The following is a 16474-nucleotide window of genomic DNA, read 5'->3' as shown; positions in this document are numbered from 1 at the left end:
GGGCTTTTTACATAATCTCAGTGCATATCTGGGCTGCAGAATGCTGACAATAAGTAATTTACCTTCTATGGCCAGTTTGCAGCGTTTGCTAGATATCATCTCTTGCTTGTAATAAAAACGTCCAGGGGGGTGTGTTCTGGCATTGAAATGAGAACTGGTCGTTTCCTCCTACTCTACTAAAAACATGCCCTCTATGGCAACAACCCCACCCTCCATAGCAACAGGCCCTCCCCAACCACATGAAGAAGCCCTCATCACACAGTAACAAATCCTCCCCCTCTAGCAGCCTCAGTGCAGAGAGCAGCTGCTCCTCCCCCAGACACACGCTGAACAATGATCTATGGAAAGTGAAACTATTGAGGAGGAAACGACCAGTTCTCATTTCAATGAGAACCCCCCCTGGACCTTTCTCTTACAAGCAAGAGATCATATCTAGCAAATGCTGCAAACTGGCCACAGAAGGTAAATTACTTATTGTCAACATTCTTCTTTCATTCTCTATCAAGAACTGCCAGGCTGCTCAGGTCACCCCACTGTCCAGACTTATAGAAACATACAGGCCATTAACACTCAGAAACTTATGAAGAACTTGCAGTCTTCATTGGCCCCTATCTCCTCCCTCTCATGTCCTGATTCTGCATTGAAGCATTACAATGAAACACTTCAAAGTGCCCTGGATGAATTTGCACCCCCTATAAATAGAACACCACAATGTAGACGGCGACAACCCTGGCACACGGTGCAAACATGTTTCCTGCAGCGGTGCTCCAGGTGCGCCAAATGTCTGTGGAGAAAATCCAATCTACATGAAGATTTCATCCATTTTAAGTTTATGCTTAGAACATACAACACTGCCCTTCACCTCTCCAAACAAACCTATTTCAACACCCTCATCACCTCACTGTTTAATAACCCGAAACGTCTCTTTGACACTTTTCATTCTCTACTCAACCCAAGAGTACAGGCCCCAACCACGGAGCTCCGAGCTGACGATCTGGCCAATTACTTCAAAGAAAAAATTGACCAGATTCGACAGGAAATTATCTCCCAATCACCTCATACCATGCACTGTCCTCCCTCCTCCACTGCATCTAGCTCACGCTCTGATTTTGAACCAGTCACAGAAGAAGAAGTAAGCAGGCTCCTTGCATCAGTGACCCATTTCCGTCACATCTCCTCCAGTCCCTTTCCCCTGCTGTCACCCCTCACCTAACTAAAATATTTAACCTCTCTCTCTTCTGGTATTTTTCCCTCCTCATTTAAGCATGCCATCATACATCCACTACTTAAAAAACCATCCCTTGACCAAAACTGTGCCGCTAACTATAGACCTGTCTCTAATCTTCCCTTCATCTCTAAACTCCTGGAACGCCTGGTCCACTCCCATCTTATCCGCTATCTCTCAGAAAACTCTGTTCTCGACCCTCTCCAATCCGGTTTCCGCTCTTTACACTCCACTGAAACTGCCCTCACTAAAGTCTCTAATGATCTGCTAACAGCTAAATCAAATGGTCATTACTCCATGCTAATTCTCTTGGATCTCTCTGCAGCATTTGACACTGTGGATCATCAGCTCCTCCTCACTAGGCTCCGTTCCATTGGCCTCAAGGACATTGTTCTCTCATGGTTATCCTCCTATCTCTCCGACCGCTCCTTTACTGTATCTTTTGCCGGTTCCTCCTCCTCTCACCTTCCCCTTACTGTTGGGGTCCCTCGAGGATCGGTTCTAGGCCCCCTCCTCTTCTCCTTGTACACTGTCCCTATTGGTCAAACAATCGGTAGATTTGGTTTCCAGTACCATCTCTATGCTGATGACACCCAATTATACGCTTCTTCTCCTGACATCACGCCAGCCTTTCTAGAAAACACCAGCGATTGTCTAAACGCTGTGTCTAATATCATGTCCTCACTATATCTGAAACTGAACCTGTCAAAGACTGAACTCCTGGTGTTTCCTCCCTCTACTAATGTACCTATACCCGACATTGCCATTTCTGTGTGTGGTTCCACTATTACTCCCCAGCAACAGACCCGCTGTCTTGGGGGTCATACTTGATTCCGAGCTTTCCTTTGCCCCCCACATTCGATCACTGGCTCGCTCTTGTCATCGGCACTTCAAAAACATTTCTAGAATTCGACATTTTCTTACTTTTGACTCTGCAAAAACTCTTACTGTTTCTCTTATTCATTCTCGTCTCGACTATTGTAACTCTCTTCTAATCGGTCTCCCTCTTACCAAACTCTCCCCTCTCCAATCTGTCTTGAATGCTGCAGCCAGGATCATATTCCTCATCAATCGTTACACCGATGCCTCTACCTTGTGCCAGTCATTACACTGGCTACCAATCCACTCCAGAATTCAGTATAAACTTATTATCCTCACCCACAAAGCCCTTCATAGCTCAGCACCACCTTACATCTCCTCCCTTGTTTCAGTATACCATCCCACCCGCACCCTCCGTTCTGCTGATGACCTGAGGTTAGCATCCTCAATAGTCAGAACCTCCCACTCCCGTCTCCAAGACTTTACACGTGCCGCGCCAATTCTTTGGAATGCACTTCCCAGGTCACTACGATTAGTCCCCAATCCCCACAATTTTAAGCGTGCCCTGAAAACACATTTATTCAGACTGGCCTATCGCCTCAACACATTAACCTAATCTATCCCTGTGTTTTACCATAACCAGATTTCCCGCATCATGTTCCCACATGCTTTATGCATCCATTAGCCCTCTGTGTTTGTACTGTTACACACTTAACATTATGGCTGGTCCATACAATCAGGGCAACTGTTACCACCCACCTTTCGTGTCTACCTCTTTCCTCAGACTGTAAGCTTGCGAGCAGGGCCCTCTTTCCTCTTGGTATTTGCTATAATCTACTGTATGTGATTATTGTTATGCTGTAATGTCTATTGTCTGTACAAATCCCCTCTGAAATGTAAAGTGCTGCGGAATATGTCGGCGCTATAAAAATAAAATTTATTATTATTATTATTATTGAGATGAACTTTTGTTGATCACCAAACACTTATTTTCCACTATAATTTGTAAAATAAATCTTGCCAAATCAGACAAGGTGATTTTTGGATTTGTTTTCTCATTTTGACTCTCATAGTTGTGTTCTACCTATGATGTCAATTACAGGCTTCTATCATCTTTTTAAGCCGGAGAAATAGCAAAATTGGTGGCTGACTAAATATTTTTTTCCCCACTGTACCTTCCTTTTCTCTCCATTGTTTCTTGCCGTGCTACAAGACCATCCGTGCAGAGGAGATCCTCAGTCCGTGGGTGAGCTGAATATCAGGTTACTGCACAGTTTTTGACTTCTATACAATTTATGATTATCTCAAAGTTACAAAGTATTGAATTTTTTGAACACTAAAATATAAATACGTTTTCTATTGCTGTAATTCTACTGACCTGTAAAATCATATTGTCAGGTCATATTTACAACACAATGAATGCCATGAAAACAAAACCCAAAATGACAATGGCAGAATTGCCATTTTTTTTTTCACCACCTCACTGCACTTGGAATTGTTTTACCATTTTTCAATACTGCATAAAACAAACCCTCCTATGGCTAGATTATAAAAAAAAAAATAATAAAATAGTTATGACTCTTGAAATAAGATGAGGAAAAACTGGAAAAGCAAACATTAAAAATGACCACATTTGGGGTGTAGGCTGAGCCGGTTTTAGATAAAATGGGGTTACGGGCAAAAGATAAAAGTGAGGCCCAAAATTGCAACATCAAAGAGAATTTTTATTCCTATTTACATTAAGCTGATTTCAGACTGTGGAAAAAGCGACAGTGACTATATATTGAAGTCGTTTGGCGCTCTTCAGCATTTTTACACAAGCTAAGAAAGAATGATGGGGACAGAACGATCTCTAATAACATTATATTGTATTGGGACAAAATAATGTCTCAGTGGCACATCTTCACATCAGTTGATGTGCTGCTGAGTAGAGAAGAGCGAATGTTTGGGTTCCCTCTTATTAGGCAAGCTATAGCACTTACCGAATAAGCTGCATAGGGAACCCAGCTTCCTGGATCGCGCTGGCTGAACAGCTGATCGGTGCCGCAGTTGCATGTGTCGCTGCTGTGTGGCAGTCACAAGACATGCATGGAGATCCTGTGTGCTGTGACTGTGATACAGCCGCAACTCATGCAGCTGAGGGACCGATCAGCTGTTCAGCCGGTGTGATCCAGGAAGCCGGGTTCCCTCTGCAGTGTATTCCGTAAGAGCTATAGATTGCCGAATAAGAGAGAACCCAATCATATTCCCTCATCTCTACTGCTGAGAACAATGACCTTTGTTGTGACATAAAAAATCCAATTCCTAGTAAGTGAGTAGCATTTTGCTAATTCATTGGGTGATTTCTGACATGTTTACACCTCTTAACTCTCATCTTTGATACCAGTATTTATAAATGTGATACTAGTACACAAGCACACTATATGTGACACAAATAACGTACGTTACACAAACATATACTGTATATACAGTCATGGTAGAAAATGTTGGCACCTTTGAAATTCTTCCAGAAAATGAAGTATGTCTCTCAGAAAATTATTGCAATTATTGTTGGGTGGGAATCAAACCCAAGTGGTGTTGGGAAATAATAGGAGAAAAGGATGAGTGAATAGATTGAGCTATTGGGAGGGATAAAAGACAAACGGAGAGTGGGGATGAAAAGTGAATGAACATGCAACAGAAGCAGGGATAAAAGGAAAAAGAACCCAAGATAGCTGCTGTAGAGAAAGATAGTGTTAAGTGCAAGTAGTGCGGATGACTGCAGATATCTAACGCCACAAAAAAATGCAACAAGCTACGTTGAAGTGGTCATTTATGTGGCACCTGATAGATCTAAATAGGGTTTCAATGGATAGTCTGTGAACTCGCTACCGAAAATAAAGTTCCATGGAAGCCCTGGGCTTCACATTTTAACCCCCGTAGAGGAATGTGGACTCAAACAGGGGCCTTGAGTTGAGTACTCAAAGTAGCTACTGGCTGATGGAGCAGACTTGTAAGACAGTTAAATAACCAGGTCAGAAATAGGAGGTACAGAAAAGGGACAAAATCAAGATTCAAATAGTCTGTAAGTGGGCGGAGATCTGAAATAGCAATAAACACTAGAACAGGAGCACAGCAGAGGAGTGGACCAGATAAAGAAGTAATAACTGACAATGGGAGACAAAGATTCAAGAGTTTAAAAAGTACCTTATCACCAATTTGGGGATGACCTTTTTAATTTAATTTATTTTTTTAATTGCTAAAACAATTACCAGACGTAGAATTGCAATTTTTCTAAATATAGAGAATAAAAATTTCAAAAATCTGTAACTTTTACATTTTTCTGTTGACCTAGCCCTATGAAGGCTTGTTTTTAGTGTTACTGGATGTATACTTTTTTTTAACATCATTCTGTCGTACATTTTTTGTAAGTTGAAGTCACAAAAACATTCCATTTGAATATGAGAAGAAAGTGAGTTGACGGGAAATGGTTTAGTTAGAAGTAAACATCAAAGTTTAAGGTTATATTAATCTACACAATTTTTCTCTGTGAGAGGGCTGAAAAAAAACATGTAAAATGTATTAGAACTTTCAAAAGTTCAGTTTAAGGTTTTAGACCTGAACAATAATAAAAGCACTTATTTGGCATTTTACCTTTCATTTAATATAATCGGCAACTCCAACTTTTCCACGGGAATTTTATGGTTTTCCACAAGCCGTTTGTACAGCAAGGCTTCTTCCACTCTGTATGGGTTCAGCAGAGCGATATCCTTATTTGATGCTACAATCCAAGCACCAGGTAGATTAAGTTTAGTAATTAAAGTAATTTTTTCAAAATCAAGCATTTCTTTTCTTCCAAGCTTGAAAAGTTTTTGCTTTAAGTTATATAAGCTAAAAGACATTTGCACAGTTTTGATAGTAGGCACCACATTTTTCTTCTCATTTTGAGAATAAAACAACTTGTCTAAAATTTGCTGATTTGACATTGGAGTTTTCAGCTTGACTTTTTGAGCAGGGCTTTTGGCCAGCATCTGTTTCAGTCGTTTTCCTGTCTTATGCATGGCTTCTCCTGTAGGTTTTGCAGTCTGCGCCTTGTACCTTTGCAAGTCTGTAGCTGCTTTTTCTTCATATCTGCATGTAAAAATGCTATGTTAAATAAATGGAGAGATAATCACTGTAAACAAATGTAATTTTTAATTTTATGTTCTATTTTTTTTTCATAAAAATTGCATGCAGCTTTGAAATTGCATGGATAGTTGCTGTTGTGTCAGTAAAAGCACAATTTTGTATTAGGTAAAAAGTTGTTGGAGTGCTTCCTGTTGTGAACTCATTTTCTGGTCTACCAGTTGTGAGTTCTCCTTCCGTGCTCCCTCTGGTGGTAACAGGAGGTAGTGAGGTTGATTTAATTAGTAGAGATCTGCCACCTGATGATGAGGATAACGATTGGAATCTCAGACTGGATTTAAGACAGCCGACGCCCTATTCTGGTGCTGGTGATTCCTTCTGGCTTTTCAGGTCTTGGTTTTCAGCTCTGCTCCAGTCATCTCAAGCTAAGTGTTTCTGCTAATGTTCACACTTGATTTTGTTGGTCTATTCAGTTTTTTGTGTGGTCAGCCAGAGATCCAATCGTTATCCTCATCATCAGGTGGCAGATCTCTACTAATTAAATCAACCTCACTACCTCCTGTTACCACCAGGGGGAGCCCGGAAGGAGAACTCACAACTGGTAGACCAGAGAATGAGTTCACAACAGCTTCCCTCACATGACCGACAGCTTTTCATGTTTCAAGCTTACAGATGTCAGTTATTGACAGCTTTGCTGACGATCAGTCACATGGTTTCCCAATACAAACTGCATGCATTATTAAATGGTTCTCTTAGACCTAGTGAGCCAGGAGGAATTACTTTGAAAATCCATGTCAGAATAGCCATATAATCCTTTATAAAAAAAGAGCTGTAATTGTATACAAGTCTGTAAATGAATGCATTTGGATCCTGAACCTACTATATTCCTCTAGGAGAGGGGTGCACAACTTACTTTGGTCCTAGGGCCACATTGTCTTACTGAACCAATCAGGGGCCGCACTAAAACTTAAAGCAGTATTACCTTCTGTGACATTTATGGCACATTGAAACGATATACCATAAATGTCTGATCTGTTCAGAACCAACAATCTCATGGTATATTCAAAGTTTTTTTTTATGAGGATTTAGAAATAGATTGTGCTCCAAAATCCACATCACAAACGGAGTCAAATACTCTTTGAATAAGTTTCTGCATGATTTGAGTGGAAAAAGCTCCTAGAGTGCACTGCACACATTACTGTGATTTTCACATTATTTTGAACATTTCCCAGTAAAACCAACAGGAAACATATTCAGGATATTTTAAACAATTTTTAATGTGGATTATAAAGAAAAATATACTGTTAGATACTTGTAAAAAACTGTCTGAATTTACTCTAAAGAGGAAGAGGTGATGAATGTCCATGGCTCTCTACAATAGGATATGGGTTTTGTACTCACTACCTAATGTTTCACAACTCCCATAAATTACACTGACACGGAAGACCACCGGTCCAGTTCACACTTTTCTGAAGTGCAAAACTGGTTTCAATACTCAATACTCTTGATGTATGAGACTAACATCCCCCGTAATCCGAACCTCGCACCTCCGCCTCCAAGACTTCTCTCGTGCTGCTCCAGCTCTCTGGAATGCACTTCCCCAGGCGATCAGACTGATACCTAGCCCTGACCTATTCAAGCGCGCTTTGAAAACCCATCTCTTCAAACAAGCCTACCACATCAACTACCCAGCAAGCTAACTTTGCCCTGTTCCCTCCTTCCAAATATTATTCTGAATCTGCACCCTACTATTCATCTGTCTCCACACCCTTCATGCACATGATAACTGCATTTGATACTTGTCTATTGCACTTAAACACACGGGCTGATGACCGGATCATGCAGCTTTATATGAAAATCCCTATTATAATTGCCAGACCTGAATTAACAAGCATTTTTCACCTACTGTGTCCCCCCCATTTCCTTGTAGATTGTAAGCTTGCGAGCAGGGACCTCACTCCTAATGTCACTGTTTGAATTGTCTTAACTTGTATTGAATTTATTGTCTGTACATGTCCCCGCTTAATTGTAAAGTGCTGCGGAATATGTTGGCGCTATATAAATAAAAATTATTATTATTATTATTATCCAGAGGTGTCTACTTAGGGCACCATTAGTACCTGCCAGTCTCTGCTCCTCAGCTGCTAACACTACTGTCTGTGAAGCTTCTTACCTATAGATAACCCGTCAGACAAGCATTTTTCTGTTCATATGGTTGGGGGAGGGTGCACAAACTGGCACTGAGGGTCCCAAGTAGCCACTATGCCCCCCGGTTTGTGAATCTCTGGTCTAGAATCTGATGAAGATCCTGGTACAGGGTCAAAATGCAAATACTACATAGACTTGTGAAGAGTTAACACTGTTTTCTAGTTTTACTCTGACCAAGAAATAAGTAGTTCTAAACTGATGTATAGAAGGTTTTGTTTAAGGCTGGTTTTACACTTGCCGTGTTTTTTGTGGTCTGTATGGCCGTAATTTCCACGTTCTTCCACAAAAACGGGCCGCAAAAAACATTCTCGGATCACCAATTTTCCCTGTTATAACAAATAGCAGGGAAAAAAACGGCGCTCAGCAAATACGGTGTACTGCAAAAACAAGCTAACGTTGTTTTTGCGGTACCATTGAAATGCATTGCGGCCGTGTCCGTAAGCCGTGGAAAATATCGAGCAAGCTCAATATCTTCACGGCCGCAAATACGGCCCTCACAGCCATATTTTTTCACGGCTGCAAATACGGCCCTTACAGCTAAACGGAACACGGCCGGCCCTTCTACTAATTTTTGCGGCCCGTTTTTGTGGCCCCATGGAAATGCATTGGGGCTGCAAAAACAAGGCAAGTGTAAAACTAGCCTTACACGAGGCAGCACTGAAAATACTTAATTATTTCCACTATTTTCTATCTTCTTTAAAAAGTAAATAAACCATTGTACTTTTTTTATTATATTTGTAGGCTCTCTTATCTGCAAGGAAATCAGGGGTCGGGGTCCTGAGGTGCTGACTGATTGCTCAAACTCCCTCCTCCCCTAAGAAGTGCACAGCTCCCGGCCGAACACACACACAGAGCAGAGTATGAATAAAATAGAAAGAATACGCTTATAGGATTTCTATTGTACTTGTACTGCACTGAATTTAAGATCTCAGGCAGGTAGCTATTCTCCTGAACCGGACTGCGTACTTCTCAGGAAAGAGGAAGTTTGAGCGAGCAGTGGAGGTCTCAGGACTAGAGTTGAGCAATCAGTCGCCGAATCTGAATTTGCCATATTCAGGCCGAATTTATGTTTGATGATTGGTTCCGAACATATTCAGTAATTTCTACTCCCATTGACTCCAATGACATTTGTCAAAATAGCGGTGGCGATGCCTGCGCACTAGCATGTAAAGCATTATTCGTATAGTATTGTCGGGTAAGAAAAAAAAATTACCTTAATCAAAATGAAGCCGGCAGGGGCACATGCGCATCAGAACGTGATAGATGCTACTATGCAGATGCCATTTTGCTAGAGAAAAATGTAGCTGCAAGAAAACGGCGCAGGCGCTTGCTCAGTAGCATCCACTGGAATACAATGTTTGCTACTGTACTAATGTCGCCATTTGGATTAAAGTAATTTTTTTTTCTTACTCGGAAATACTATAAGCATAACGCTTTACATGCTAGTGCGCAGGCGCCACCACTGCTATTCTGCTGGAAGTAAATGTATTTTTTCTAAACACAATAGTGTATGCAGTATGTAAAATAGGGGTCAGGTCAGTTAAAAATTCTGACAGCGCCATTTAACTTCTTCTGGCAATTGCGCCAGAAATATGCACACCGGTGACCCCCGTCACGTGATCGAGGGTCACTGGTGTGCTGGCATGACAACCGGAGGTCTCCTGGAGACCTCTATGGTTGTCAGTGCAGGCTTGCTGTGAACGTCACCCAGTGGTTGGCTCTCATAGGAAGTGAGTAAATTGGCTATAGAGGCGATCTGATCATCACCTGTATGTAGCAGAGCATATTGGGTTCTGGCATCTTCTAAAAAAGTTATGGCTCTGGGAAGAAGGGGAGCGAAAAACGAAAATACAAAACTGAAAAAAGCCTCAGGGGTTAAGGGGTTAAACAATTTATGGATATTTATATATGTATCTTTAATAACTGTTTGTATTAGCTTTTTAGGTTTCACTAAAAAAAGCAATGAGGTAGGGTGATAGCGGGATTTGTTTAAAAGTGTTGCTAAATTGAGAGTTGGTTTTAGCTAGTTCTTAGAGAAAGCTAGCAGAAACCATGAGTTATGGTCTTTAGTCTCTAAACTTAAATATCCTTTAGGCTATGTGCGCACGTTGAGTATTTACTTGCAGAAATTTCTGCAAGGTTTCTGCATCTCTTGGCAGGAAAAACGCTGCAACAAAAATGTGCGTTTTAGTATGCATTTTTGTATAGCAATGCATGCTTTTTTGAGATATTTAAGATATTTAAAAAAAGTTTTATGATGTAATTTATTGGTTCAACACCACCTTTTTCATGCTGATGCAGTGGCATCAGAATACAGTTGTGCTCAAAAGTTTACATACCCCGGCAGAATTTTTGCTTTCTTGGTCTTTTTTCACAGAATACGAAAGATAATACCAAACCTTTTTCTCCACTCATGATTGGGTGAAGCCATTTATTGTCAAACTACTATGTTTTCTCTTATTAAATCATAATGACAACCTAAAACATCCAAATGACCCTGATCAAAAGTTTACATACCCTGGTGATTTTGGTCTGATAACATGCACAGAAGTTGACACAAATGGGTTTGAATGGCTACTAAAGGTAACACCCTCAACTGTGACCTGATTGCTTGCAAAGTGTGTGTGTATAAAAGCTGAGTGAGTTTCAGGGATCTAGCCACTGACATTTCTGGATTGTGAGTCACAGGGAAAGCAAAATAATTGTCAATGGATCTACGGGAAAAGGTAGTTGAACTTTATAAAACAGGAAAGGGATACAAAAAGATATCCAAAGAATTGATAATGCCAGTCAGCAGCATTCAAACTGTAATTAACAAATGGAAAAATAGGGGCTCTGTAAAAACAAAACCACGGTCAGGTAGACCAACAAAAAATTTGTCCACAACTGCCAGGAAAACTGTTCAAGATGCAAAGAAAAACCCACAAATAACATCAGCTGAAATACTGGACTCTCTGAAAACTAGCAGTGTGGCGGTTTCAAGATGCACAATAAGAAGGCACTTGAAGAAAAATGGGCTGCATGGTCAAATCACTAGAATAAAGCAATTACTGTGCAAATGCCACAAAGTATCTCACATACAATACCCAAAACAGCACAGAGACAAGCCTCAAAACTTCTGGAACAAGGTAATTTGGAGTGATGAGACCAAAATTGAACTTTTTGGCCACAACCATAAACGTTACATTTGGAGAGAGGTCAGCACCTGTCACTTACAACTAGCTCTAGGCTTATTAATGAAAAGATGTCAGTCCAATACCCTCATTTAGAACCATCCATAGGGGTGCACGCATGTGGGGGTGCACGCATCACAGAAGCAAAGCGTCACGAAGATAAGCGTCGGGATACAGCAGTTATTACATGGCAGTTAGTCAGGACAGGAGTCAGGTAACCCTCACTCTGCTGTCCCTTTTAACCATGTGCTTTATTCCTATCCTCCTATGTTCTCTTGCAATCCACTTTCACCGACCAATCCCCCCTCCATCACGACTCATATACATCAGCTCCTCTCTCTTTCCTTCTCCCATGTACAGCTCCCATGCACTTCTCACCTTCTTAAAAAGCCTCAGCCCATCTTGCCCAAACACACTGCACATAAAATCTTCATACAATTCCAAAAACTACTTGCTCTTTATCTTCCTGCTCCTACTGATTTCAGGGGACATCTCCCCCAACCCCGGTCCACCATCCCCCAACCTCAACCCCTACCCTACCTCACATCGAAACCTTAATAATCTTACTAATATCACTTGCACTCCTTCATCTCCTTCTTTCAATTGTGCCCTTTGGAATCCACGGTCTGTATGCAACAAGCTTCCTTTCCTACACAATTACTTTCTGAAAAACTCTCTGAATTTGTTGGCCCTCACAGAAACCTGGATTCAGGATTCTGACACTGTCTCTCCTGCTGCCATTTCCCATGGTGGCTTACAATTCTCCCATTCCCCGAGACCGACAAATAGACCTGGTGGTGGAGTCGGCATACTCCTGTCCCCACAATGCACTTTCCAGGTCATCCCCTCAGTTCCATCACTCTCATTCCCTTCTTTTGAAGTCCACACCATCAGGCTCTTTCGTCCCCTCTCCCTCAGAGTAGCGGTCATATACCGGCCCCCAGGCTCACCCACCCACTTCCTGGACCATTTCTCTGCCTGGCTGCCGCACTTCATGTCCTCAGAACTACCAACCCTTATCCTGGGAGACTTCAACATCCCCATTAACAGCCCCACTTCCACATCTGCATCCCAGCTTCTATCACTAACCACTTCTCTAGGCTTCTCTCAGCTCTCAACCTCTGAAACACACAAAGACGGTAACACCCTGGACCTGGTTTTCGCCCGGCTCTGCTCAATCTCCTACCTAGATAACTCACCGCTTCCCCTCTCTGACCACAACATTCTCTCCTTTACACTCACAAATCCTCGCTCACCCCAGCACCCTCCTACCTACCATTCAGTCAGAAATCTACAAGCCATTAACCCTCATACACTTTCAGACTCCCTACACTCATCATTGTCCCCAATCTCTTCTTTGTCCTGTCCTGATCTGGCTGTACATCACTTCAATGACACTCTTAGAAGCACCCTTGACCAAGTTGCTCCCCTCACCCTCAGAACCTCCAAACACAGAGTGAAACAGCCCTGGCTCACATCGCAAACCCGATTTCTCCAGCGATGCTCTAGGTGTGCTGAACGCTTATGGAGGAAAACACACACACCAGAAGACTTCATACACTTCAAATTTATGTTAAGGACATATAACTCTGCCCTTCACCTCGCCAAACAGACCTACTTCACCACCCTGATCTCCTCACTATCCAACAACCCCAAGAAACTTTTTGACACCTTTCACTCCCTCCTCAGGCCAAAAGCACAAGCCCCTATCACAGACATTTGCGCTGATGACCTGGCCTCCCACTTTATAGAGAAAATAGACAATATCCGTCAGGAAATCCGCTCCCAATCACCAAGTTCAGTGACTCCCATCCCTCCCTGCATTTCCCCTGGCTCACTCTCCACATTTGCTCCCATCACAGAAGAAGAAGTCTCCAGGCTCCTCTCCTCTTCTCGTCCAACTACATGCACAACCGACCCCATTCCCTCACATCTCCTCCAGTCTCTCTCCCCAGTCGTCACAACTCACCTAACTACAATCTTTAATCTCTCCCTCTCCTCTGGCATTTTCCCCTCCTCCTTCAAACACTCTATCATTACTCCATTACTAAAGAAACCCACCCTTGACCCATCCTGCACAAACAACTACAGACCAGTCTCCAATCTCCCCTTCATCTCTAAACTCTTGGAGCGCCTGATATACTCACGCCTTACCCGTTACCTCTCCACTCACTCCCTCCTAGACCCTTCACAGTCCGGTTTCCGCCCCCTACATTCGACAGAAACTGCACTCATCAAAGTGACCAATGACCTTCTGACAGCAAAACGTAATGGTGACCATTCTCTGCTCATTCTTCTCGACCTTTCTGCAGCTTTCGACACTGTTGACCATCCTCTCCTACTCTCTAGGCTCCAGTCACTAGGCATTAAGGACACTGCTCTTTCCTGGTTCTCCTCCTATCTTTCCGACCGCTCCTTCAGTGTTCTGTTTTCTGGCTCCACTTCATCTCCTCTTCCTCTCACTGTTGGGGTACCTCCGGGCTCAGTCCTTGGCCCCCTTCTCTTCTCTCTCTATACAGCCCCAATTGGACAGACCATCAGCAGATTTGGCTTTCAGTACCATCTTTATGCTGATGACACACAACTGTACACATCATCCCCTGACCTTACCTCCGCTGTACTACAGAACGCCACTGACTGTCTGTCTGCAGTCTCCAACATCATGTCTGCTCTCTATCTGAAACTCAACCTCTCCAAAACTGAACTTCTTCTGCTCCCACCATCTACTAACCTCCCTAAATCTGACATTTCCCTCTCTGTGGGTGGCACCATAATAACACCCCGACAGCAGGTGCGCTGTCTGGGTGTTATGTTCGACTCCGATCTCTCCTTCACCTCCCATATACAATCTCTTGCCCGCTCATGCCGCTTACACCTAAAGAACATCTCTAGAATCCGCCCTTTTCTCACCATGGAAACAACAAAAACTCTCACTGTCGCCCTGATCCACTCCCGCCTAGACTACTGGAATGCTCTATTAATTGGCCTCCCTCTCACTCGACTCTCCCCTCTCCAGTCTATCCTTAATGCAGCAGCCAGGGTTGTCCATCTGGCTAATCGTTTCTCAGACGCGTCCGCTCTTCGCCAGTCGTTACACTGGCTGCCAATTCATTACAGGGTACAATTCAAAGTACTTGTTCTCACCCACAAAGCTCTCCACAGTGCGGCACCCCCTTACATCTCCTCCCTCATTTCTGTCTATCGGCCTAACCGACCGCTGCGCTCTGCAAATGACTTTCGACTAACCTCTGCCCTAATCCGTACCTCCCACTCCCGACTCCAAGACTTCTCCTGTGCTGCGCCAATCCTCTGGAATGCTCTACCCCAAAATATTAGGACCATCCACAATTTGCATAGTTTTAGGCGCTCGCTCAAAACACATTTGTTCAGAGCGGCCTATCACATTCAGTAATCAAAGTCATGTTTGTGTGTGTGTAGCCCATTCACTATCTCCATCTAACCCCCACCCCCTGAAGATGGCTGGACCGTCATTGTAAATACATCATTGTAAATACAAACCTGTGCTTTGTATCCCCCCCACCTCATTGTAGATTGTAAGCTCCACGAGCAGGGTCGTCTTATTTCGCTTTAATTATTGTATTGTTAACGTTGTTACTTATGACTGTTGTGTTTGAAACTGTTCAACTGTAAAGCGCTGCGGAATATGTTGGCGCTATATAAATAAAGATTATTATTATTATTATTATTATTACTAAGCCGATAAGTAAATACAAATACACACACAAATACACACAAACCTACACACACATTGTCACCAGCCTATAGAGGAGAATTAACAAATGAATGTACATAGGCTATAACAGGAAAGCAACTGTTTTAAAGGAAAAAAATGAAAAAAAAAATATGGCGTGGACTCCCGTGTAATTTTAATAACCAGCAGAGGGAAAGCCAGCAGCTGGGGTAGATGTTTATAGCCTGGGAAGGGTGTAGTACCCATGGATCGCCCCAGGGTATTAATATCAGCTCACAGCTGTATACTTAGCCTATATTCGCTATTGAAATGGAGGACCCCCAAAAAATGACGTGGGGTACCCCTATAATTAATAACCAGCAAAGGCTGTGCAAGGGGATTCATATTTGTGGGGTTTATGTCACCTTTTTATTGTCAGGTGACATCAAGCCCATAGGTTAGTAATGAAGAGGCATCGATAAGACACCCAAAATAAAGTCGTTTATTTGAAATAATGACAGACTCCTTTAATAATCTTAATTAAACCATACTCACCGAACGCCTAATCCACCGAAGCCAACATCTTCTACAACAAAACTAAAATAATAAACTACAATATTTCTCACCTGTAATCCATAATGTCCCACGACCATCCTGATGACTTTGAGAGCAGTGACTGGTGTGACTGCTCTCAAAGACAGCTGGTGATACACTGACAGGATGTACTCACTCCCGCAGTGTATCACTGAGCTGCCGGGAGAGAGTTCACCGGAGTTCACCAGCTGATCAGCTCTGGTGATTTCCTTTACGGCACTTTTGCTGAGTGGGAAAGTTCCCAAGCAGCGGTGCTGTAAGTGAGAGCACTGGAGCTGATTAACTCCGGTGAACAATCAAGGCAGCTCAGTAATACACTGCGGGAGCGATTACCTCCTGTCAGTGTATTGCCTGTCGCCGGGTAGAGCGGACACATCTCCCGAGATGAGATCACCATGCAACTCTCGGTATTATGTGGACTACGGCAGACAGGTGAGTATATGTTCGTTTATTATTTTACATTTTTTCTAAGAGGTGAGGGCGTCAGAGATATGGTGCTAGGTGAGTATAATGGGTTTTTATGTATGGAATTTTACTTTTTTTTTTTTTTTTTTTTTTAACTGTGAGCACAGGCGCCGACAGATGAGACTACATCTCCCATCAGCACTGTTATCAGTGACAGCAGATGTAGCCTGATGGGAGCAGAAGTCTCATCGGCCC

At 42.7% G+C, this 16474-nt stretch overlaps 1 protein-coding gene across 7 annotated transcripts in view; it reads right to left on the bottom strand.

The window, feature by feature from the left end:
• PMS1 (PMS1 homolog 1, mismatch repair system component) overlaps positions 1–16474 on the bottom strand; it is a 322424-nt gene that overhangs the window by 35319 nt on the left and 270631 nt on the right. For all 7 annotated transcript variants that reach the window (XM_073558100.1, XM_073558103.1, XM_073558101.1 and 4 more), the window contains one exon: positions 5678–6154. In XM_073558100.1, the coding sequence (XP_073414201.1) occupies positions 5678–6154 (477 nt within the window). The remainder of the gene's footprint in view (positions 1–5677; positions 6155–16474) is intronic.

The sequence above is a fragment of the Dendrobates tinctorius genome, unplaced genomic scaffold, assembly GCF_039654945.1.
Source record: "Dendrobates tinctorius isolate UK_male_01 unplaced genomic scaffold, ASM3965494v1 ptg000254l, whole genome shotgun sequence".
Lineage (NCBI taxonomy): Eukaryota > Metazoa > Chordata > Amphibia > Anura > Dendrobatidae > Dendrobates > Dendrobates tinctorius.
Note: the sequence above shows the minus strand (reverse complement) of the source record. Positions and strands in the feature narration are given on the sequence as shown.